This window comes from Onychostoma macrolepis, chromosome 10 (assembly GCF_012432095.1).
Source record: "Onychostoma macrolepis isolate SWU-2019 chromosome 10, ASM1243209v1, whole genome shotgun sequence".
Taxonomy (NCBI): domain Eukaryota; kingdom Metazoa; phylum Chordata; class Actinopteri; order Cypriniformes; family Cyprinidae; genus Onychostoma; species Onychostoma macrolepis.
This window is the reverse complement of record NC_081164.1, coordinates 19,463,918-19,488,729: the sequence shown is the minus strand read 5'-3', so window position 1 is coordinate 19,488,729 and position 24,812 is coordinate 19,463,918. Positions and strand designations below refer to the sequence as shown.

The window sequence follows — 24,812 nt, the reverse complement described above, 5'->3', positions numbered from 1 at the left end:
GAGGAAGAGGAGGAGAAGGAGACGCGCAGCTCCTCCCACCGGGCTTTCGGGTCGGATGGATTTACTCACTGAATGTCTTCGGTGAATCACAATCCTCCAAACATAACGTGAAAACACGTTATATTGAAATAATTCATATAAACCATTTCTCTGGTGATCGTGCCAGGTAGACTGAATTTGAAACGCCGCGCACTGACGGAACTTAGTTTGTAGTTTAAATCTAATAATATCGTATACCTTGATAAGTCGAGAGTGCTGAATGTCTGTTTAAAAACTCAAGAAAGAGAAAGACAAACTACAACGCAAGTTTAAAAGGAGAATACTGGAGGAAAAGAACTCAAGTACCTGCGCTGATCACCTTGCCGACGAGAAGGTGAGTCTGGATAAGTAGCCTGTGCTTAAGCGTGTTTACAATCACATGCATATGTAGTACGTTTAGTGTTTGTCATTTGCATTCATATGTTATGTTTTTATTGCAGCATGTATGCAATAAGTAAACGAAGGCACGTTTCGTTTATCTAAAACTTAAAAAAAAAAAAAAAAAATCTTCATAGTAGCTATACTGGGTTCCCTTGCAAAAGTACTATGACTGTACAATATTAGATGGCAGTAGCCTACCATGCCACTTTAATATTTTTCATGGATTTGAATTATATATTTATACATATTGCTGTACAAATGTTTTTGGTAAAAGCTTTATTATGTGTGTCTCTTATAACAATTACTCTTCACTATAAGTTATAAATACTCAATGTATATTATCTGCTATAGCATAGATGGGGGTAAGTTGTCACAATGTTTCTCTAAAGTGAGGCATGTTTTCACACTCTATGGAATATGCCTATTCTAAATTTGGCTGCAAAATTTAAGCAGAAAAACATTTATAAAATACAAAAATTAAACACCTTAATACATTTCTAATTTGTTAATATATTTTATGTTTTTAATATTATGTAGTCTACAAAGCAGGGAATTGGATGAAAATAAAATAGCTAAATTAATACAAATAAATAAATAAATACATTTCTGATTTGACATTGCCTCAAGTGCCTAGACCTGGCATTTATGAAAAATTATTGTCCTTCCCTGTTCTGTCTTGACTATATACAGTGTTAACGCTTGTTTGAATGTATGCTAGTGTAGTTTTATTATGTAAAATTGTTGCCCAGCAAAAAGCAATGTTAATATTGATATTTTAGGCAGACAAAATTGACCAAAATTATTATAGTTTTTAAGCAGTTTGAATTGGCTGTTTTACAATATCATATAAAAAAAAAATCACTGCTAAAGAAAACAGTCTTTTTTACTTCATAGATTATAAGATCTAGTCCTAGTGACAACCAGCCCAGGTCTCCGCCATCAGCATCTGTATCTTCACATATAGGCATTCCTTTGAGTTAAAGATGGATTTTGGGCTTAAATTTTGGGTCTCGTGCACCTCATATTCTCAGTGGCTTATGGGTTGCCAGTTATTTATGGTGCTGCCAGAATCTCATGAGAGCGGAGCATTTCTCTTAAGCTTCAAAAGTTTTGGGCTGAATGTTGCGGGAAGTGGTGCAGACCGCTCCTCAGGAAACATCTGAGAGAGAAAAGACTAACAGCAGGGCAAAATGGAAGTGTTTTGCAAAAGTCGGGAACTACCAGATGGAGGGTGTTGGATGTTGATGTCTTTCATCTTCTCCAGACCAAAGCTCTGCCTGTAGACTTGTTCATAACAAGCCATTTCAGGTCTCCTGAGAGATTCTGAGAGAATTCACCTTTCTTCTGGTGTCAGCAGTAACACTGAGACACAAATGTGGTCTACGTATCGTATTTCGCTTGTGCTATGACATCCATGTCAGGTACCGTCATTATGAGCTCTCCGCAACAACCAGTGTTTAACATCTAAACTATGAGGTTGTTGTTTCTCAGAGTCTGTGAGAAGGTGCCAAAACAAAAGCAGTACATGAAGAGAGATAAACGAGGTTGTCTTTGCTCACATTATCTCAGAAATATCCACAGAGGGCCCACCAGAGGAGTGGGAACACAAAGGGCTTGTTTCATCCCTGGGAAAGTAAACCTTCCTCCCTGTGGTGGATCCATCAAACCTGTTGGATGATTTCCCACAGAAACTTCCCAAAGTCATTTTACTCATTCCTCAATATGTCACATCTGTTCTGCACTGCCTAATCAGAAGCTGTACAATGACTAAATGTCTCTCTATTTTCAGACTTTTGAATCATGCATGAGTCCTTGAATAGAAACAGCGTTCATTTTTTGTTAATGTCATTCTGGAGAGTTTCTGGACCCGAAATCTGAGTAAGGAATGTTGAAGAAACGAGCTCTTTGTGATTAGAAAACATACAGTATTGTCACGTTCCAAGCGTTGTTGTCATATTGTTGTCATTTTAGCATCATTTACCCACCTTTATTATGTTTTTTCCCAAACATGCATGACTTCTGTGAAAAGCAAAGGAGATATTTTGCAGAATGTTTGAAGAGATTATATTTTATTGTATTTAGAAACATTATAAATATTATTATATATATGTTAAAATTATTTTCTATGTTGTTATTGATGATTGTGTACAGCGCACAATGGTTTCTCATGTCCCTGCCATATAAATCTAGTTAATTCTTGTGTTCTGAAGTGATCACTAGAGATGTAGGTGATAACTTGTTTTCCTGGTAAACGCTGACCCCCTGTTCCCCAGCTCGTTTGGCAAGGCTTCTGAACTGGACACTAGCCATTAGTTCTCTGTAAAATCCCATCAGGAACAAACAATGAGTATGTTTGTGCACATGCTGCTCTGAAGTGTCTGAAAGTAGTGTTATTTCAAGTTTGTATGTCTCTGTCAGATGTTAGGCTACCAAATTGCTGAATAGAAAGTGTTGCAGTTTTGTGCACTCTTGTTCAAAAGTTTGGGGTTGGTAATATTTTTAAATAGTTTTGAAGGAAATCTCTTATGCTCACCAAGGATGAATTTATTTGATCAAAAATACAGTAAAAATGGTATAGTGAAATATTATTACTATTTAAAATAACTGTTTTCTAATTTAATATATCTTAAATATGAAATTTATTTCTGTGATGCTAAGCTTCAGTATTCAGTGTCACCTGATCCTTCAGAAATCAATCTAATATGCTGTGTTGTTGCTCAAAGAACATTTATTTTTGTGCAAACTCTGAAACATACCCAGGTGAAAAACAAGTGCACTTCCATAATGTACTTAAAGTGCTCTATTTTCGCGCACTAATTTGGTACTTAATATACTAAAAATGATCCTTTAGTACTTCTTAAGGTCAACTTAAGACCATCTAAGTGTACTCAACTGTGCAACTAAAATGCACTTTCAACATACTATCTTTGTATTTCAAAAATGTATTTAGCTAATACCTGTAGTACACTTGAGTGTACTAGTGTATGAAAGATGGGTTCAAGTGTATATTTCATTTTTAGTATATTAAGTACAAAATTAGTGTGCGAAAATAGAGCACTTTAAGTACATTATGGAAGTGCACTTGTTTTTCACCTGGGTAGTTTTCATGATTTTTATTAATAGAAAGTTTTATAGAACAGCATTTATTTGAAATAGAAATGTCTTTCCTGACAATTTTGATCATGTTAAAATGAACGAAATCATTAATTTCATTTAAAAAAGTTCATCTTGACCCCAAAGTTTTGAATGGTGGTGTAGATGATGATGAATAATTTCTTCACGTATTTTAGATGCAGATCTGTGATATCGTTTGAAGTCTTGGGTGTGAAGTGGAACAGTAGGGTTTCAGAATTACAAACCCAATTCATTTTTTCAATAGATGATAATGTCAAAACCTTTCAAGACAAACCTTCCATGCGCTCAGAGACTGGAAAATAAGTGTATTGGACTTTAGAAGTGACTGCTTGATTTCTTCATTTCAAGTTGTTTAATATTCCCATTGGGAAAAACTACATTACTCATGATCTTGAGGAGTGATTCCTTTTGGGTCCACTAATTGGAGAAATCGCTGTTACCATGGAAATAAGAACTGCGCCAAAAGAGCTCCGCAGCTTCCTCCCACTTGCATGAAGCAATGCAAATGACATAAACAAGTCAGTCTCTGCATACTCTCAAACAACTTACATTAAACAACAACATATTTGAATATTTAGCAAATATTCAAAAAAGTTTTGCATTTTTACAGTACATTTAAAATTTTATATTTTATACACTTACATACTTTAGTCAATGACTATAAGTCAGTCATTTTATATTTTCTTTTTTATTCAATAATGAATTTTGAATGATGCTTCTAGCGCTGTTCATTGTTCAGATTTCAAATCAAAGTTTGTAATTGCAAAAGTTCTTGGCTTATAAATCTGACTTAAAGATGCATGTAGAAAATGAATGGGGGAAAAACTCTTCTAGACCCAAGGCTGCTGAAAAAGTCCATTGCGTTTGGCCCTCTGATCACTTGAGGAGACCGTCTGGAGTGAGACAGGAAATTAAGCAGACAATATGTAGCTTCCTGTTTCTGGCAATCGTACCTGTTGGGAAAGTCCAACAGCCGTGGAAGAGCAAGAAGGTCTACAGTTAGAGCTAGCGGGAGTAAGGCTCTAAGCAGCAGACTCAGTTTACTCTCCTGATGTCAGAGAATTCAGGCTTTGGTAAGTCTTTAAAGCTCAGTGTCATGGAAACAGGCTGGAGCATGAAGCCCCACACCAACACAGCTGCGTACACACACACACACTTACACTATACACTACCTCTCCTCTGCCCAAGTGTGTGTCTGCCACTGTGAACACTGAGAGATACAGTTTAAACGGATTTATGAAGAATGTGAATTAATATTGAGGTGGAAGAATCTGTTTTGCTCATGCCATGTAGCTGCTTCTCAGTGTGTCTTAGGAAGACATAATAGCATCGAGAAGGTAAGTTTGAGTTTGTTTAGGTATGTAATTTAGTAATAAAAAAATCATATACACTTTTACAGTTCTACTAATGTTTTTAGGAGTCTTATATGCTCGCAAAGGTTGAATTTATGATCAGAAAAAACAACTATTTAAAATGTATAACACATTTTAAAATGTTATCTATTCCTGTGACGCTAAGCTGAATTTTCAGCATCATTACTCCAGTCTTCAGTGTCACATGATCCTTCAGAAATCATTCTAATATGCTGATTTGCTCAAGAAACATTTATTATTATTATGCTTCATATTTTTGTAGAAACCATGATACATCTGATGAATAGAAAGTTCAAAAGAAGAGTGCATATTTAAAATAGAAATATTTTGTAACATTATAAATGTCTTTATTGCCAACCTTGTTAAATAAAAGTTATCTTAAAATAAATAAGTCTTACAGACCCCAAACTTTGGAACAGTAGTATATGTGTCCTGTATTTACACTGAACTCTCCAGGTGTAAAGCTTCCTCTCGATACCCCATTGAATTTGGGAATGAACTTTAGCACAGTTGCTTTGCAGCTGGGAATAACACTAGACCGTCCGAATTTGTCTGAAGTTTATGCAGATACACTTAAAGAGAAAAAAATTATGCCAAATGTCAATCTACAATGTAAGCACAGTGGGATCCGTTTGTTGTTGGCGCCCCAACAAAATATCTCCTCTTGTGTTCAACAGAGTTTTACAGGTTTGGAACAACATGAAGTTGAGTAAATGATGACAGAATTTTAATTTTTGGCTGAACTGTCACTTCACTAATAGGGCAACAGATGTGATGTTAACATCAGGTCCATGTGTGTTGGGTGTGTGTGGGTGTGTGTGTGTGGGTGTGTGCTCTGCCCCAGACAGGCGGTCACACCAGAGCGTTAACTCACTCAGACAGGGTCGTTTTCAACAGGAAGACATGTCTGAAGGAGATAATGACTTCTTTTGTTTGAAGCAATATTGTCTTTTTGTAGGTGAACAGGATGCATGTGAATGATTTAACCGGTGCGTTGCAGACCAGTAGACATTGTGCTGTACATCTAATCTAATCACCGATACTAAAGGGGTTAGACCAGTCTTGATCACGCAGCAGGAAGTGTGGAAAATAGAAACACAGATGCTTTCATATTCTCACGCATTCATTTTAGCATTTTCATACCGATTTGTAACACATCCATCGTGACTTGAAGACCTGCGGGTTTAGGATGGCTTGCGAGGGATCATATGTTAATGTCTGTTCTGAATGAGTCAAAGGAATACAATTATTGTGGAATATGAAGCGGGAGTATTGAGGAAATGACTAACGAAGACTCGTAGTAGCTTGTTTGTGTATGAGAGTTGGGTTTTTGAGGATGCTAATGATATGCTAATCTGTCTGAGTGGGTGCTTCTGGTGGACAAAGATCAAATCTGTGCTGGCTGTGTCTTGATAGCCCTCTTTAATTACTGTCATTGAAATCTGTTGCTTTTCATTGGAGCATCTGGTGTGGTGATGCTGGGTCAGTGGCTGACTTATGGGTTTGTGATGGGTTTATTTATTATGCATTTGAGGGAAATCAGTTATTGTTCCAAAAGAATTTCAGGTTAAAATAACCACAGGTTTTTACCAGTAATTGTCTTTTTATTTATTCATTTAAAGGGATTTAAGGGAATAAAGAAGAACAGTAAAATAATGAGAATTTATTGCAAAGCAATTCATTAGAATTTTTTGAAAATAATATTTTTATTTTAAATTACACACATTTAAATTTATACATTCACTCTTAATGCATGCCTAAAAGCCAAAAATTGTTCTTTTAATTTTTTTTGTCTCGTCACATTTGGTTGTTGATTACATGAGTCATATAAATGACAACCTATGGTTTTGAATTAAAAGCGTGACATTTGACTGAAAAGTTGAGTAGTTTTCATGACTGGATATTATTGTCAGTCTTTCAACATTTCTATTGTAAAACAGTTGTCAGATATTAAATATTTAGCTACTTGCATTTTTATCTGCTAAAACTGAAGTGTTCTACAGTACGCGAATTCATGTAAACAGTATCATCCAAAATTCTTTCATTTGATTGGCCATCTCAGTCATTTTGACATTCGCGAGCACTTTTAGATCACTGGAAATGTTTAGAATCATAAGATGTAGTTAAAGAAACTTCAAACTTGTCTCCAAATTGTTCCTCAAGCAGCAAAGGTTTGTGATTGACAGTCTGCTGAACTGAACTTTGGGAATATGGTGACTGACAGAGAGGGCCGCTTTGCCTCTGTCGGGGCGCATCTGAATATCTGATTCTGTAAAATCTAGAATTCTGTATGCGTGTCTCACCGCTCTTGATCAAAGAGCTGCTGTCACACAGAGTCCTGTAGGACCTGCTCTCAACCTCAGATGGGCCGTTCGCTGACCGTCCACTGACTGTCAGATGCAAATTACACACCAAACTGGCAAGAACTGTCAGTGCTCCAGCTAAATCTTATCTGATTGGCCAGGTTGGCAAGAATGCATATTCTTCTTTATTTTGAAGTTATTTGTAGGTCCAAAATAATCAGTACTTACTACTTTTGGATGAATAGAAAAATAAAGTCTACATACAATTCTGATCATTTTTCCAGTAAGAATGCACCATTATTTAAACGTTGCTTGATACCAGTAAGCTTATAATTATTTTTATGTTATGGTCAATAACTGATAAATGGTGGATTGTTAATACAAACTGATGATATTCACAGCATTAAACTACTTGGCACAGGCTGATTGGTTCGTAAGCCAATAAGCTTGCTGCTTTCCATTTAAATGTCCTCCACCTTCCCCAGCTCCACCTGTATAGATCTGCTGTAGGTTATTATGTATGCTTTTTGTGCAGCGGCAATACTGTATGTCTTAAATACTCACAGCACTGTATATTTTCTAAATCTTCCGATATTGTCATGATAGAAGGTTTTTTTACTATTTTGTCTAAATAAATTAAAAAAAACTTTTTTAAATGCTAAAAATGTATTTAACTCTCAACATATGTACACAAAATAAAAATGGATATTAATTTTGAGATTTGCTTAAAATTGCATTTAATATTGTTAATAAATTATTATTGTTTTTAAATGTTCTCTTCAAGTGAGCAAGAAGGTAATCTAAATACAAAAATTGGTGAAATAAGCATGAACAATTAATTATCCAATATCAATGATACCGCTGAAGCAAAAATAAACAAAATAATACAAAATGCATACATAAAAAATAATTGTTTGTATTTAATCTTCATTTCATTGTCTTGTTAAATGCTGTCAGTGGTGTTGCCATTGTTTTCAGCTGTTGTTTGATGTCATTTCCTGTATTACCCATGATGGTGTGATTATGAAAAGATTTTTTGCTTTGTATTTCACTTGGCATGGTTAAGTCACATTACTGTCGACCTCCAGATTCCTGCAATTATTACTGACGTATTGTTTATTCTCCGACGCTGTAGGATTTTCTCTGGTATGTTTTCCTAAGGCAAGTTTCCCAGACTAAAAGCTAAACGGCTAAATCCTCTGCTCGGTTTTTCAGTGCAATATCAACACAGACAGTATCATTTAGTTGAAGACAGAGTGTTTAGTTATGGATAATGTTGTTTCTCACAGATGTGTCTCGCTCCTGCAGGTCTGCGGTGTGTGAGTGGGATGTCTGCAGATCAGCTGTGGCCTGACTATGGTGAAGCACCAACCGTTACAGGTGTATGAGAGACAGCTGTGTTTGTCCTGCCTGACCGGGATCTACGGCTGCCGCTGGAAGCGGTACCAACGCTCCCATGACGACAGCTCCAAGGTAACCACAGCATCATCCTTTGTGGGAAAAGCCATTGTATTCTAACCACATAAAGACTGAATGAAAATTATAGAGGCAAAATTGACACTGACCTGACCTTTCACTAAGCACCACCTTAAAAATGTTACAGACCAATCATGTTGAAACGTTGTGGTCATTTACACTAATGTTATCATTTTATAGTGATAACATTAGTTATATAAGTTTATAAGCACATTTTACTAAATAACTCACTCATTTTGATGGGAAGTTGTGTACAGCTCAAATAAGTGGCCAACTGAGGAGGCAGAGCTTAGAAAAGTGTCATTTTTTTGTCATCTATGATTCTCACACCTGTGGATCATAGTTATGGATCCACTTTGATGATATTGATGCCTTTCTCCGGTAATTTCTGTCAGCGTCTGGTCATGAATATTTTGTTCGGTATTCATTTGAGGCAGACAGCAGAACCAAAGGACAACTTGGCTGTCTGTAATGAAGCAAAAAGCCTTTCTCCTCTGCTGTCTGAATGTCTTTCTATCAGACAGAGAGAAACTCAAGCCAGAGTTTCAGATTCCCTGGAGGACGTGTTGTAGGTCAATTCCAATCTGTATACAACACAGCAAGAGGCTTAGTCAGGTCTCTCTGTCTCTCTTTGACTTGTCCGTTCAATGTCTGGTGATACCAAACTGGATACTGACATTATTTAGTAAAGTTATTCAAGCAGAAATGCCTGTTATTTTAACCAAGCATCCATTCCAGCCTAGCGATCAAATGTTCTGGCCTGAACTGAGCCGCAGTCAGATTGAAAATCAACCCTTATCTAATCTTTACCTAAAGACCTCTAATATTCATAGGGTATCAAGCTTAAATGTAGCAATATCCTCAGAAGTTTAGAATAGCGCTGATATAAATAGAACAATAGCTGATTTAATGATAAAATCGAGCTTAGTTTCACTCAAGCAAATAAGTTTTTATTATTTTTATTTAGTTCATTATAATTAAATTAATTGTGTGTGTGTATCTGTGTATTTTAAAATTATATTATTAAATTACACAGAATGTAATATATGGATTATAATAAATATTACATTTAATTGTGTATTGTATGTTTGTATATTGTATCAAATAAATTGTATACAATTTTTAATTGCATTTTTAGTTTAGTTTATTGTAATTATATATATTTGTGTGTCTATATATATGTCTATGTGTTTTATTTTATATATACTGTATATATATTAATATTTTCTTTTTTTTTTTTCTTTTTTGCATATCATACAGTACATTATGCAATTTTTGCAGTGCATTTAAACTTGACTTAATATTACTCTAGGTAATATTAGCTGGGATTTTTTTTTTTTTCATTTCTTACCAACTCTGGCTTGACCCCTTATTTAACTGGGCTTAAGATATTTTTTTATCTAAAATTTAATTCAAAAACGTTAAAAAAAAAAAATATCAAAAATTAAAACGATGTTTGAAACAATATGCTGACTCATTGATTTAAACATGCAACCTGAGGTAAAAGTTATAGCATACTATTGTTTGAAATGATTTTTTATCATCTCGCCAGCTGACGTACTATATTTTTAAACAAACAACAATTTTAAACAAACCCTTTCTTGACTCATTATTTCACCAGGCTGCCATAAGTTAAGAGATTTTATATGAAATTCAGTAAAAAAAAAAAAAAGACAACTAAGTGTATTAATGTCTGAGATGACAAGTCACTCACTGATTTAAACAAACATGACACTTGAGGTTAAAAATATAGCATACTGCATTGCTTGAAATTTATTTATTTATTTATATTTGCTAAAGCAATTTATTATTATTGTAGACCATATATACTTTTTACTGTGTAGTCAGCAGTATTCTAGTATTCAGTTCTGATCTGTATATTCTTTTCCATGTTTTATCCAGTTTGAAGCATGTGATGATTCAGTTTGTGCGTTTTGTTCTTTCTTTTCACCTCCCCACAAGTTGCCATAAATGCTCCTTCAGGAGTGAACACACCCACGGCCATTAGTTCATCTTTCCATTTGAACAGGCTCTCTGAATTAACACCTAGGCACTGAGAGTGAACTCTTCAGAAGCTCTGCCATCGGCTGGCTTACTTTGTGTCATCACTGCTAGCCCCGCCCCTTCTATAATTAGAGCAGGGTGACGATGTGCTCATGAGCAGGTCTGGAGGAGCTGATGGGATTGAGGGATTAGCAGCTGTCAGCTGTGCAGAATGAATGAACAGAACAGCGAAATGTGTCCTCCGCGTGACTCCGCCACAATCCACAGACCAATAAAACATGAGTCATTGCATTATTCAGTTCTCTGTCAGGGTGTGTGGAATCACTAGAAAACTATATGCAAGCTGTTATTGTTGGGAATTGTGTTTAAGGCATGTCAGATGACTGTTGTTGTGGTCTTTGAAATCCCAGAGTTGGTGAAAAGCTTCATCAGTGCAAATGTTGAGTTGTTTTGTTGGAAATAGTCATTGGTCTTCATAATCAGTATAGTTCATAATCAATCAGTGGTCCAATGTAGGGTGAATTAGGGTCATTTGAGACATTGGGTGATGTGGAATGACTAGCTCTGATGTGTATATTTTTAATGCTTTCATTTTTTTAGGAATTTAATAATTTTATTAGACAAGGACACATTAAATTGATCAATAATGAGAGTAAAGGCTTTTGTAATAATAAGGAAGATTTATATATCAAATGCTGTTCTTTTGAACTTTCTATTCATCAAAGAAGAATGTATTGAAAAAATGTATTATGCTTTCCAGAAAAATATTAAGCAGGTGTTTTTAACATTGATAAATGTTTCTTGAAAACCTAATCAGCCTATGAGAATGATTTCTGAAGGATCATGTGACACTGAAGACTGGAGTAATGTCACCTTTGCATCACAAGACTAAATACAGTCAATCAAATAAATGCAGTCTTGGTGAGCATAAGAGACTTATTTCTTCAAATACATTAAAATATCATTAGCAAATTAAAATGTTAGGATACTCTAGTTGAGTTGTAATGTGAGGTGATGGCGTGAGAAGTCAAAAGTTACCCTAATTCACCCTGCATTTGAACAAATCACTTACAGAATCTCAGGACGTGGTCATTAGATCATTAGATCTATTTCACACCTCCACAGGAACGAAAGGTCTTTTGGGTTCTGAAAGGGTGAGTGCCAGCAGGATCCAAGCCATCTGATCTGCTAACTCAACTTAGATGTCTCTCTGCACCTTGCGTTACCCAACAGATTAATGTACTGCAAAATAACCACAAAAAAACATGTCTTTCAAAGTCATATACATACTATATTCCTAGTTGAAGTGTTGAGTACTTGCGGTTCATGAAATCAGCAGAATTTAATAAAAATAAATAAAAAAGTGTAATTAGTTACATCCTTGCCCAAATGAAATCTGAGTGATATCTGACAGATTTAGTACTTAAAGGGATACTCCACCCCTAAATGAAAATTTTGTCATTAATCACTTACCCCCATGTCGTTCCAAACCCGTAAAAGCTTTGTTCGTCTTCGGAACACAATTGAAGATATTTTGGATGAAAACCATGAGGCTTGTGACTGTCCCATTGACTGCCAAATAAATTACACTGTCAAGGCACAGAAAAGTATAAAAAAACAATCGTCAAAATAGTCCATCTGTTTAATCTGAATTTTATGAAGTGACGTAAATAACGACATTTAAAAATAATTCATCTCCTTTGTGTCTCTCTGTGTCAACATAGCGTCATTTTGGAGAGCATCCGATGGACGCAAAGTGCGTACTCTATTCTCTGTCATCAGTAACGCATGGATACGCTGTTTCCGTTCAAATCAAAGTAAATAAATGTACAATACGTATCCATGCGTTACTGATGACAGAGAATAACGTACGCACTTTGCGTCCATCGGATGCTCTCCAAAATGGCGCTACGCTGACACAGAGAGACAGAGAGGAGACGAATTGTTGAATAAATGTCGTTATTTTTATTTTCTTTGCGTACAAAAAGTATTCTCGTCACTTCATAAAATTCCGATTGAACCACTGATGGCAGATGGACTATTTTAACCATGTTTTTTTATACTTTTCTGTGCCTTGACAGTGTAATTTACTTGGCAGTCAATGGGACAGTCAAGCTTCCAGGTTTTCATCCAAAATATCTTAAATTGTGTTCGAACAACAGCTTTTATGGGTTTGGAACGACATGGGGGGTAAGTGATTAATGACAAAATTTTCATTTTGGGGTGGAGTATCCCTTTAAACTCCAGCCATTGTTTCATGTGCTTGCTGCTTTTCCTTCTACGAACAAGTTTGTGAGCTCATTTAACACATTATTATTTACGTATATTTTTTTAAATGAATTTTATGGTGTAGTTTTGTTTCAAAATCATAAACAAATGATGACATTCACAGTCATTCACTGAGTGAAATCTTTTCACTCTCAGCATCAGGTGAACCGAGACAAGTTTGATTATTACATCACCCTTTAACTCCTGTTAACAGAACAATAAAGCTCCGCCCTCTCGATCTCCAGCAGCGACCTTGCCTGGTCTCCCAGGAAACATGCTTTAGTGCCAGGCAATGTCTCTCTCTCTGTCTCTCTCTATCTCTCTCTCTCTCTCTCTCTCTCTCTCTCTTTCTGAAAGATCCCACTGTGCTGAAAATGTTCCATCGCTGCTGTAATTCGCTGTGGAACGCTGTGTGGTTTCTGTGGTAAAGGAATTTAATTAAATTCTTGTCATTTTGTTCTTAAACTTATTAGTTACTTAATCTCATATTTTATCATGCTCTTTAAAACTTTAAGGCATCTTAAAAGCTACGTATTTGATCTCAGCGGCTTTTTACATCCCCTGCCACACTTGATATGAAGTGCTGATTGTAAAGCCCTAGGGTTTCAGATGTGAACATGTTGTGAAGGATTTAAAGAGAGCTATTAAAAGTCCAAATTTGGAACATATAAATTAAAAATAAAGTCTTGTCAGGACTGTCGCTGGCTGTTGGTTTGACACATCTGTCTGATTTGTAACATTCCTCATTGGGATTAAAGTGTCTGCTATAAATGTCTGTCTGGTGGACGTGTGTTTACATCACGTCCTGTTTTTGTTTTTCAGTGGGAATGTTCATGGTTCTTCCTCCTCTGCTGTTCGTTTCTTCTTCTCCTCGTCTGGTCCTACTTCTGGTTGGAGGCTCGTAATGACTACAATGAGTTCAACTGGTGAGTTCAGCCTGATGTTTGGAGGAACCTGCTGTTTTAGCACTGACATCAGCTGGTCATTAACTCTGAACCCTGCTGTGTGTCCTTACCACGAAGCTGACAGCAAGCCATGTTTGCACATTTCATTGCTAGAGCATGTTTTGTGAGTTTTCTAGTTTGATTGCCAGGTTTACTCTTAGTTATATTCGCAAACATGGGTTACTTCACAACTTTCTGAATTAATTAACAGTTTTACTAAACAGGACCTGGTATTGCGTGACTCCTAGTTGAGGGTTCCAAGTCGTCTTTTATTACCTGAAGCAAATTAAAAATAACATGGCTTGGCAAACGATATGTTCGGATAATGTGTTCTTCTGGAATTCCAAATAAATGAATACGTGTGGAAAAAATCCTATTCCTTTTACCACGCGCTCTCTGTTCTCTGCGGTGCCTCCCTCCAAGCAACAACAATTGCAGCCATTTCAAGCTCAAAATAGTTTAAGACATGTTTTTTTGGGGCGTTATATAATGGCGCAAATACCGGTAATTTGACAAGCGTGATTCATTTGAATACTCTCCTCCCATAAATTTTGCGTCTGAAAGGGAAACTCCTACAAATACGTATTCAATAAGGTCATGCTCAAAAATAACTGTCTTTACAGTGCTAATTCGTCACTGCGCGTCTTTAGTAATTCCTGACAGTACTATTTTAACGCCAAAAGACGGTTTACACTGGTGCACGCTGTTAGTGAAACTGGCCCTAAGTTGTTGGAAAACATCATGTATGTAAAGCATGCTTTGTGTTTGGTGTGAGACCTGTTGATGGGTTTGTTTCTCTGGCAGGTTGTTATATAATCGTTCAGCCGTTTGGAAGGATGGCACAGTCCCCATTCTTGCCACAACACTCACAGGATTCACTTACACTGCATTTTTAATGGTGAGCGCTCTTCACACATGCACATGTGGCATAGAGAAAGTGAGCAGTGCCTTTAAACTTTTATGGCCTTTTAATTGTCGCATTTACACGGTGAAGCCATGACTGACTGCTTGTTGGTTCAAAACATCACCATTGTAGCCTTAATAATTGTTTTTTTTTTTTTTTTTATCATTATTGATGTTATTGTTATACAAAATACAACACAATATCTTTATAAAAGTGAATCATTTTTATGTTACTTTTATTTATTTTTATGTCTTTTATTTATAATTTTCTATTGTATTTTATTTAATTTTTTCAGATTCTTGCACTTTGTCACATTGCACTGGGACAGCAGCTTAATTTGTACTGGATCCATAAGGTGAGAAGAGTTTGTAAATCTAGGTAAAGCCTAGAACTAGACTGAAGTTCTGAATGTATATTAAAACAAGTTTTATTTCCTACAGATTGTAGTTCTGGCCATTCTGCTCACAACCATAACAGGAGTGGTGTCCATTGATGATTTCTGGCAGGACGAATGGGACATTGTCATCATTTCTCTGCAGGTTGGATCAACCTCATAAGCATATTACTGTCCAATGTCTTGAGATCTTTCTTGGCAAGAAATGATGTTTTTGCTGTTGTAGTTCACAGGGCCGTTTCTGCACATTGGAGCTTTAGCTGCGGTCACAGCATTAGGGTGGGTCATCGCCGGTCAGGTGGTGCGCATGGAAAGATCAAGTGAGTTGAAGATCATGTGAGGGGAAAAGGCAGACTGGGTCAAAGCTAAGACAGCCCCTACACTTTCATAACATGTAATGGTAAAATATAGGTGCACTACCCTTCAAAATTTTGCGATCAGTAAGTTTTTGCTTGTTTGTTTGTTTTTGAAAGAAAAGAATGCTTTTATTCAGTGAGGATGTAGTCAGTTTATTTACAGTGACAAATGCAGTTCTTTTGAACTTTCTATTAATAGAAAAAAAAATTCCCCCAAAAATATTAAGTGCACAACTGCTATCAACACTGATAATAATAAGAAATGTTTCTTGAGCGGCAAATCAGCACATTAGAATGATTTCTGAAGGATCATGTGACACTGAAGAAATTCAGCTTTGCATCAAAGGAATAAATTACATCCTAAACTGTACTAAATGCAGCCTTCTTTAAAAAACATAAATCTTACTGATCCAAACCTTTTAAACAGTAGTGACACTTTTTTTTGCATATGTTTGTGTGTTTATCCAGGGGTTCAAGTTGTGACGCTGGCGATTTATGTGAGCGTCCTCCTGGTTCTGTATCTGGTTCCCCTCTTCATCTCTTCTCCCTGCATCATGGACCGGTCCAAGCTCGGTCCTCGTCCTGCTGTCATTGGCCGTCGTGGAGCTCCAGTGGTGAGTTTCATAATCCTGGTTTTTCAGGCCAGATGTTTGGCATCCAAGTGTCTCTCTGAAGTTTAGCAACAGTTAGAAAGCGCTGGAAGGATCGTGTGTCACTGCTGTAGAGTGCAAAACTTACACTCTGTGTAAACATTAAGCTGATTGTACAATGAATGAAGCTTAAACCTGTTTGTTTGACTTCCTCGAAGGAGTCTTAAGATAGTAACTCCCATTACACACTACCTCTCTCTCTCTCTCAGCTCGCTCCAGAACACACCATTATGTCCTTTAGTAAAGCACTGCAACAGAAGGTCACTGCCCTGGAAGCAGATGTTACCATCAGGTATTATGACTTTATGAAACATACGTCACATACCTGAATGAATCATATTTTATTTTATTTTTCATTTATGGTATTTATCTGGTTTATTTTATTTTTATCATACCTTTTTGAATTAATAGTTATGTCTTAGTTTATTTTATCATTTTGAATTAATCCAAATCCAAAAATTTTTATCATACCTTTTAGAATTAATTTATTTTGTATTTTTGTATTTCATATTATATTTTATTTTTTATTTATTGTATTTATGTGGATTATATTATTTTTAGCATACTTTTTAATTAATAGTAATCTGCCTTTGTTTAGTTTATCATTTTAATCATACATTTTTGAATGAATCATAACTGGTTTCATATGTTTGTATTTTAATTATTTTATTACATTAGGTATTATATTATATATATATATATATATATATATATATGAATGATATTATTTTATTTTTTAATTTATTGTATTCATCTAGTTTATTTTATTTTTTTATCATACCTCTTTGAATTAATAGTCATTTAATTAATATTTTATTTCATCGTATCTTTTTGAATGTGAGAGAGAATGGCAGCAGCTCTAATTGGCTCGCAGTAACATGACTCTAATATGATTGGATGTTTTTTTGTTTTTGTTGTGCTTTAGTCTGGATGGAGTGCCCTTTTTGATGAGGGACCGCACACTACGCAGGACCACCAATGTGGACAAACTGTTTCCAGCCCGTCAGGACCACGACGCCTCGTTCTTTAACTGGACAGAGATTCGCAGTCTCAATGCTGGACTTTGGTTCCTCAGGGTATTAAATTTGATTCATTTCTTATTTCTTTTGTCCATCTTTTACTTCCACAGTTACTAAAGATTTTGAGGTTGTTTGTCCCTCAGGATGACCCGTACTGGACGGTGCAGTACATGTCTGAAAAGGATCGCAACCGCACGGCCAATCAGACGGTGTGTAGCCTCGCGGAGCTGCTGCGTCTGGCTGCTAGAACGAACCGCTCCGTGATCTTCAGCCTGCGGCGACCTCCACCTCAACACCCCCGACACCAGCTCTGGGTCAGTGATGCACTGAAGGTCATTCAGAGATCCAGCATCCTACCAGAACAGGTGAGAGCACAAAACACACACAACATACATGCACACACTTGGCAAGCCTCTGATTTAAAAAACAAACAAACAAACAAAAAAAGACCTGTTGTTGTCTAAAGACCATCTTAAACCAACATCTGAACAGTGAAAATTTGTTGAAGTGTTGTCTGTCATGCCTTATTCAGTCTATATCTGAAATATTGAGAAACATATTATTGATAAGCTTCCAACAATTGAAAAAACCTTCATGAGCTGCTTTATGTGCCCAGCAATTCTAAGAAACTAAAAATATTTTACATTTATAATATACTTTTTATATATTTTTATATAATTTGTTGAAATGTTGTTTAATGTCTTATTTTGACTAAATCTAAAATATTGAGAAAAATATTCTTAATAAGGTTTTAAGACCTTTATCAACTATTTCATGTGCCAAAATTCAAAATCTTTTAAAACGTATTTAATATTTAAAAATGTGTGTATTTATTCTTAAATATATTGCTGAAATATGTCCATCATATTACTCCATCAAAATTTTCTAAATCCATCTTAAATATTGATAATAAATTTATAATATTAGAAACGGTCTTTCTAAGCTAGTTTATGAGATAACCAATACATTCATAATTCATCTAAAAATATATATTTAAAAATGCATATATTTATTTTTATGACTTGAAGAAATTAGAAATCTTGTCTATGTCTTGTTATTCATTCTAAATTTTAAATATTGAGCAAAATATTCTTAAGTGTCTAACATTATAAAATGCCTTTATCAGCTACTTTATGAGCCATAAAATAATTTATCAAAAATAACTAATTTATTCATTTACCAATTTCATATAATTAGTTGAAATGTTGTCTAATAGTCTTAATATTCAGTATTAATATTCCGAAAAATATGAAAAGAGCATAATCATCTACTGTGTGTGTGTGTGTGTGTAGGTGATGTGGACGCCTGACTGGTACAGGAAGAAGGTGCGTGCAGCGGTTCCTCTCCTTCAGCAGACATCAGATGAGAAACTTCCTGTGGCTGAGCTGAAAGAAAGAGGGATCAGTACTCTGACCCTGCACTACAGCCAGGCGAGAGCTCAGGATATCAGGTACACACACACCCACACACACACACACACATTCAGAACGTCAGCAGACATCTGCATTTCCAAATCTGTATTAAATATCATACTGAAAGCATTTTGCATTGAAATACATCATCATAACCATGCAGCTATTGCTATTACGGTAAAATAAAAGTATATTACAATGTTAATATGGAGTTATCATATGGCATACAGTTATTTGAAATAAGAAAAGGTGAAAATGTAAAATTAAAATATTTTATCCATTTTAATAGATGTATTTAGATACTCATTTTTATTGTTATTTTTATTATGATGATATATTACAATGCATTTTGAATTATATATTTATATAATCTATATTTTAATGTGTGAAGTTTAAATTTATAGATACATTTTTTTTCGTCAATCTTATTGTTTAATTTATATGAAAGTAGGCATGAGGTTTTGTTCTGCAATACTTTAACCAAGCAAGCTTTCTCTCTGTATATGTGTGTGTTATGAGCAGGCAGTTTTCTGGCAGTAATGTGAGTGTGAACGTGTATCCGGTGAATGAGCCGTGGCTGTATTCGCTCATGTGGTGCAGCGGGGTTCAGTCCGTCTCTTCTGATGCTCCACACATCCTGAAGAAAGTGCCTAATCCTATCTGGATCATGGTACTGATCTCTCTCTGTCTGAATCCCAGTTCACACACTCCTTTTCACACTGAAAAGTACATACTCTGCTGGCCACGCTCAAGTACACACTTAAAAGCAGGCCAGTTTTCCACAGATTTGGAACGCTTGTCATTCATGAAGTCCTACACATTGGCTGGATGTTCATTTAATGGCTGATTTGATTATGCTGTCAGCTTTCAAGGAGGATGTAGTGAATCTTGGCCCTGTTTAACACATTTTACCATCCATTCCACAGAATACTGTAGATTTTAAATTGGCATGCTTTATATATGATGCAAGATCAGTATTGAGAAATAATGTTGCAAATGGTTGCATACATTTGCATCCAAAAAAATCTATAGAGAAAGGGATTGTGAGAGAAATTATCTCCAAAAACCTTTGAAATACTTAAAATATTCCCTGGAAATAGTACTGAAGACTGAATATTTAGACACATCAGAGATTCTCTCTCTCTCTCTATAGTATATAATTTCTATAAAATTATTTATATATAGTGTATATATATATATTTCCCCCTCATTTGCTTTTTATTTTTTTTTAATGTATTTACATTGATATCTAATGGCTAAATGCTGCTTTAACATGTTTTGTAGAGTGCAGATGAATATGGCCTGATATGGATCACCTCAGATTTAATCTCTGTGGCTATTGTCATTAGCATCTTCATATTTCAGAAGTAAGTGCATCTTGTTTAGTATGTCCTTCGAGCTGTTGCTTAATACTTCTTAATACTGGAAGCTTTTTGCTGTGTCAATAATGGCTTTAATTGCACATATTTGCACGAAAGCCTATTTGATTTTCAGTGCAGTCCTTGGCGTTAATGTTAGGTTATTTTGTAGTTAGCATGCTTGCTATATCTCTGCTGGGCGTCCGGGTGCTTTTCAACTGATGGCTCTGCTCTTTTCTTCTTGGCAATGTCTACTTTCCCTCCATTATCTCTCTGTCCTCTGCTCTTTGCATGTGCCTGTCCTCCGCTGCTCGCTGAAATTGCTCAGCTATCACGTGATCAGGTAAAGAGGATGAGTATTTTAGGGACAGAATTCTGACCGTTTTGTATGGAGCGAATTTTGTGCCAATATTCATCAAACAAATCCAGTGTTTTGCAAATAAACTTTGTCTTCACCCGTGTTGCATGCTGTTTATTAAACCACTGTTTATTAAAATGCTGAATTTAGTATTACATCAGCGTGAACTTGTTCCTTCTCCCCAATTCACAGGACAAGAGTGACACCAGAAGAGAAATATTCATCATTTTGCTTAGCTAAAAAATACGTAATTATTTTAGACAAATGATAGCACAGTTACATCATTTTAAAAAAAGTTTAAGATATTGTACTAAATAATGTGATTTGTTTTCATTTTTTTATTAATAATTAATGACCTCTTGGGTGACATTACTATATCTGATACTAAATTAAATTGTCTAAGCTTTCATTTTTGGTATACAATATTGTTGCTATCCATTATACATTTGCATTTTTGTATTACAATATATTGTGACACGATATATTGTTATACCCCTGCATTGTTTTGAATGTTGAACAATTGTATCAATATATGTATATTCTATATCCCGCGATTCAACAGAGGATAAGAGTTACGGAGAATGTATCCGTTTTTATAGAGAAAGACTGTCTAGTTAAATGTTTAGCCATGTCACTCCTGATTTTTGAACTAATCAATCATGTTAACAGTTTTACAGCACTTGTTGTGAATTTCACTGACACTGTAGTAGGGTTGCTTTTTGAAAACATCTAAATGGTTAATTATAGAGATAGTAAGACACAAACTCACCTGTTCCCCACTCATACTGGTCTGAAAAGGTAAAGAGGTGTTTCGGGTCTCGGGAGACTAGCGTAAATTGACTGACAGCGCCATCTGCTGTTTTTGGAAAAGAAAGTTGCTCAATTGCACGTGTGAGAAAATCTGCCCGCACGCGTGTGAGAAAATCAGCCTGCCCACATTTGTGAGAAAATCAAGCCAAGTTTCCTCATAAAAAGGCAAAGGAGTCTCACAGTTGTAACACACAATACATATATTTGTCCATACCTCTGCATTTTCTCTCAAATAGAGTTTTGTATTTGCAAATCACTTTGCGTTTGTTTGAAAGTAGAGTTTTTCTTTGCAAAGCAGATTGTGTTTATTTGCAAAACACTGGATTTGTTTGATTAATTTTGGCACAAAATTCGCTCCATAGTTTTGGTCTTTATTTGTTCTGTTTCTGTTTGTGTTTGTTGTTGGTTGTGTTTTGTTCCTTCTTGTGTGCTTTTACTTCAGTGTCGCTCTTTTCTTCAATCATTTTTAACCCTTTTAAGTGTTCTCTCTCACTTTTTCATAAAATATCTCAAGATCTAATACTTAGTGACCAGAACTTTTTGGCACTTTCAGACCCTCAGAAGTGTGTTTTGGTGACGGTGTGTTGTCGTATTTTTCCTCAGGTGGAAGATGAGTGGCATGCATAGCTACAACCCTGAGCAGATCATGCTAAGTGCTGTAGTACGTCGGCCGAGTCGTGACGTCAACCTCATGAAGGAGAAACTGATCTTCTCAGGTGAGACTCATGAGCACACAGCTGTGTGGAGATAAAGCCACAAAACAAATTAACTCTCTGTGACCTCTGCATATGGCTGTGGCACATCGCCCCCTGGCGGTGATCGTAATACACCATCAATATCTGTATTCATATCTGCATATGATAACACTTTATAATAAGATAAAACATTAGTTAATGCATTAGGTATCATGAACAAATAAGAACATTTTTTTTTGTGATTTATGATATATAAATAAAGGTATGTATGTGTGTGTGTGTGTGTGTGTGTGTGTGTGTGTGTGTGTGTGTGTATATATATGTGACCCTGGACCACAAAACCAGTCATAAGGGTCAATTTTTCAAAATTGAGATTTATACATCATATGAAAGCTGAATAAATAAGGACAATATTTGGCCGAGACACAACTATTTGAAAATCTGCAATCTGAGGGTGCAAAAAAATCTAAATACTGAGAAAATCGCCATTGAAGTTGTCCAAATGAAGTCCTTAGCAATGCATATTACTGATCAAAAATTAAGTTTTAATATACTTAAGTCTGGTTTTGTGCTCCAGGGTCATATATATATATATATATATATACACACACACACATACATACATACATATACTGTGTGTGTGTATATATATATATATATATATATATATATATATATATATGTGTATAAACATGAGGTTTTCCATGTGCAGGAATATTAAAAAACAAACAAAAAATAACACAATATAAATCTATATATACATAATATATGACTAAAATGTGAAGGTTTGTCTAATAAAGTAATAAATGAATTAAATGTGTGTGTCTGTGTGTGTATAAAACTATGATAAAATGATTTCTAAAAAAATATATAAATATACCGTAATCCATCTAAATATTAATTCAATGAAAACATTTGGCTTGTGCAGAAATAATATATATATATATATATATATATATATGTATATGTGTGTGTAAATGCATGTGAATAAAAATTAAATAATTAAAAATTAAATTAATTAATGTAGTGTGTGTGTGTGTGTGTGTGTGTGTTGTTGCTTTCAAACATTTGTATAAGCATAACAAATATTACTATTACACACAAATATTATTAATATTTCATATCAATATTAGTCATATCTTAAGAGTTTACTGGAGTTATTACAGATCCAGTGAAACATTATATGTTGAAGCCAACCAAAATCTTTAAAAATAATGTTAAGATGATTCACATACTCGGCTAGTGATTCAGAAAAAAGTGATCACAGTTGTGAAAAACTGTCACATCACTCTCTGTCTCTGTCTGTATGCTCACACAATCAGTGGCCAACAGTCATTTGAGTCCAGTCTTATTACCATCACCAGCATCACTCGATATGCTGGTGGAAGATGTGGCCCAAAAGCATTGTTGTGGGCTCTGTGAATGTTCATCGCCCCCTAGTGGAGAAATCTGCCCTGTGAAACTGGCTAATGAGTTTTGTGCTCGTTTCAGAGATCAACAACGGTGTGGGGAGCACAGATGAGCTGTCCATGTACACAGGAAACGGTCTGGACACTTATGCACGTGATGACATGATGATGCCCGCACGTCATGCAAGCAAACTCTAGTGACCACTTGAATTCATTTTATGGATCGAACATCTCAAAATCATTCATTTAGACTGAGTTGCTTTTTCATCTCCAGTGGATTATTTTGAATGGTTTTTGTTGGTTCACGGACACTCTGGGACTGTATTCCACTGATTCAGTGTTCTGCTTTGATGCCTTATATACTGATGTATTTTTTTTTCTGTATCAAACCGTATTTAAAATGGAGCTGAGTTATTGTGCACTGTAAATTTTAGAGTCCAATCTGATGAAAGCAGGTAATAAAAGTGTCCTATTATTAATGTTTGTGAAGAACAGACTGAAGATCAATGGATTTAATGTTAAAGCATGCAGAAATCAAAGGTTCAGAGATGGTTTTTGAACCTCAAACTAGCCCTTGTAAAGCTTGACTGTAGGCTGATATGATTATTTATTTTTTTATTTATTTTATTTTTGTAACATATCATTTGCTTGCTGGTGATTCAGAAATCATTGCACTAGTTTAAGATCAGTTTTCTTCTACCTTGCTGTATCGATGTCTTTTTAAGTGATTTATTTTGTAATGAAATCTCTGAATTGCGTCGAGAGTGTTTTTCATGAGGTGTTCAGATGGGTTTGGAAGGTAATTATTACTGGAAATGAAGCAGTATATCAGGTGAGCCACTTTTGTGCTGCAGTAGACAGGCCTATTTTTTAGTCTTTAAGAATGATACGGTAATTCAAAACATCACAGGTTTTTATTGTATATTATTGGGCAACACATTGACTATATTTATTCACAAGCAGAACAAATGGGTGTAAATCGCTCATGAGTAAGATTTTTTTTTAAAGAAATTAATACTTTTATTCAGCGAGAATGCTTTAAATTGAGCAAACGTAACATTAAAGACATTTAGAATGTTATGATTTCTATTTTAAGTAAATGCTGTTCTTTTGAACTTTCATCTAAGAATCCTAAAAAAAGGTTTCACGGCTTCCACAGAAATATTAAGCAGTTTTCAAATGTATAGGAAAATAGAAATCAAATATATAAATATATTAAAATAGAAAATATTTAAATTGCAGTAATATTTCACAATATTACTGTTTTTATTGTATTTTTGATTAAATAAATGCAATGTTGGTGAACACGAGATGTAAAACATCTTAATAAATCCTACTGACCCCAAAACTTTGAACGGTAGTGTATAATCATTAAAAAGTGTGTAGTTCATGCATACAAGTCATTTTTACCTATTTGAACGTGCATTAACTAATGATTAATAAACCATTTATTATAAAGTGTTACCGGTTATTTTTAGGACAGACTTCAGCAAAAACTGTGCTATTTTGCCAAATGTTTTTCAA

General features: G+C 35.1%; 1 protein-coding gene across 2 annotated transcripts; it reads left to right on the top strand.

Annotated features, from left to right (window-relative positions):
• On the top strand, positions 1 to 24,628 carry gdpd5a (glycerophosphodiester phosphodiesterase domain containing 5a). Of its 2 annotated transcripts, XM_058788584.1 has the most exons (16): positions 1 to 373; positions 8,540 to 8,704; positions 13,802 to 13,905; positions 14,728 to 14,821; positions 15,123 to 15,182; positions 15,268 to 15,366; positions 15,448 to 15,541; positions 16,046 to 16,191; positions 16,437 to 16,519; positions 17,153 to 17,303; positions 17,390 to 17,611; positions 18,539 to 18,696; positions 19,181 to 19,328; positions 19,943 to 20,025; positions 21,788 to 21,900; positions 23,371 to 24,628. In XM_058788584.1, exons 2-16 carry the CDS (start codon positions 8,588 to 8,590, stop codon positions 23,484 to 23,486), a joined length of 1,788 nt encoding a protein of 595 aa, XP_058644567.1. In that variant the 5' UTR covers positions 1 to 373; positions 8,540 to 8,587; the 3' UTR covers positions 23,487 to 24,628. The 2 variants fall into 2 exon arrangements, with proteins under 2 accessions (XP_058644567.1, XP_058644568.1); XM_058788585.1 differs by lacking the exons at positions 1 to 373; positions 8,540 to 8,704 and adding an exon at positions 13,051 to 13,403.
• Positions 24,629 to 24,812: the final 184 nt, after the last annotated feature.

Excerpts from the sequence above, each read along its gene's own strand:
- gdpd5a (XM_058788584.1), top strand. The coding sequence starts at position 8,588 with ATGGTGAAGCACCAACCGTTACAGGTGTATGAGAGACAGCTGTGTTTG. Across the intron at positions 15,542-16,045 it reads GGTGCGCATGGAAAGATCAA|GGGTTCAAGTTGTGACGCTG; the intron begins GTGAGTTGAAGA and ends GTGTTTATCCAG. Across the intron at positions 20,026-21,787 it reads AGCATCTTCATATTTCAGAA|GTGGAAGATGAGTGGCATGC; the intron begins GTAAGTGCATCT and ends ATTTTTCCTCAG.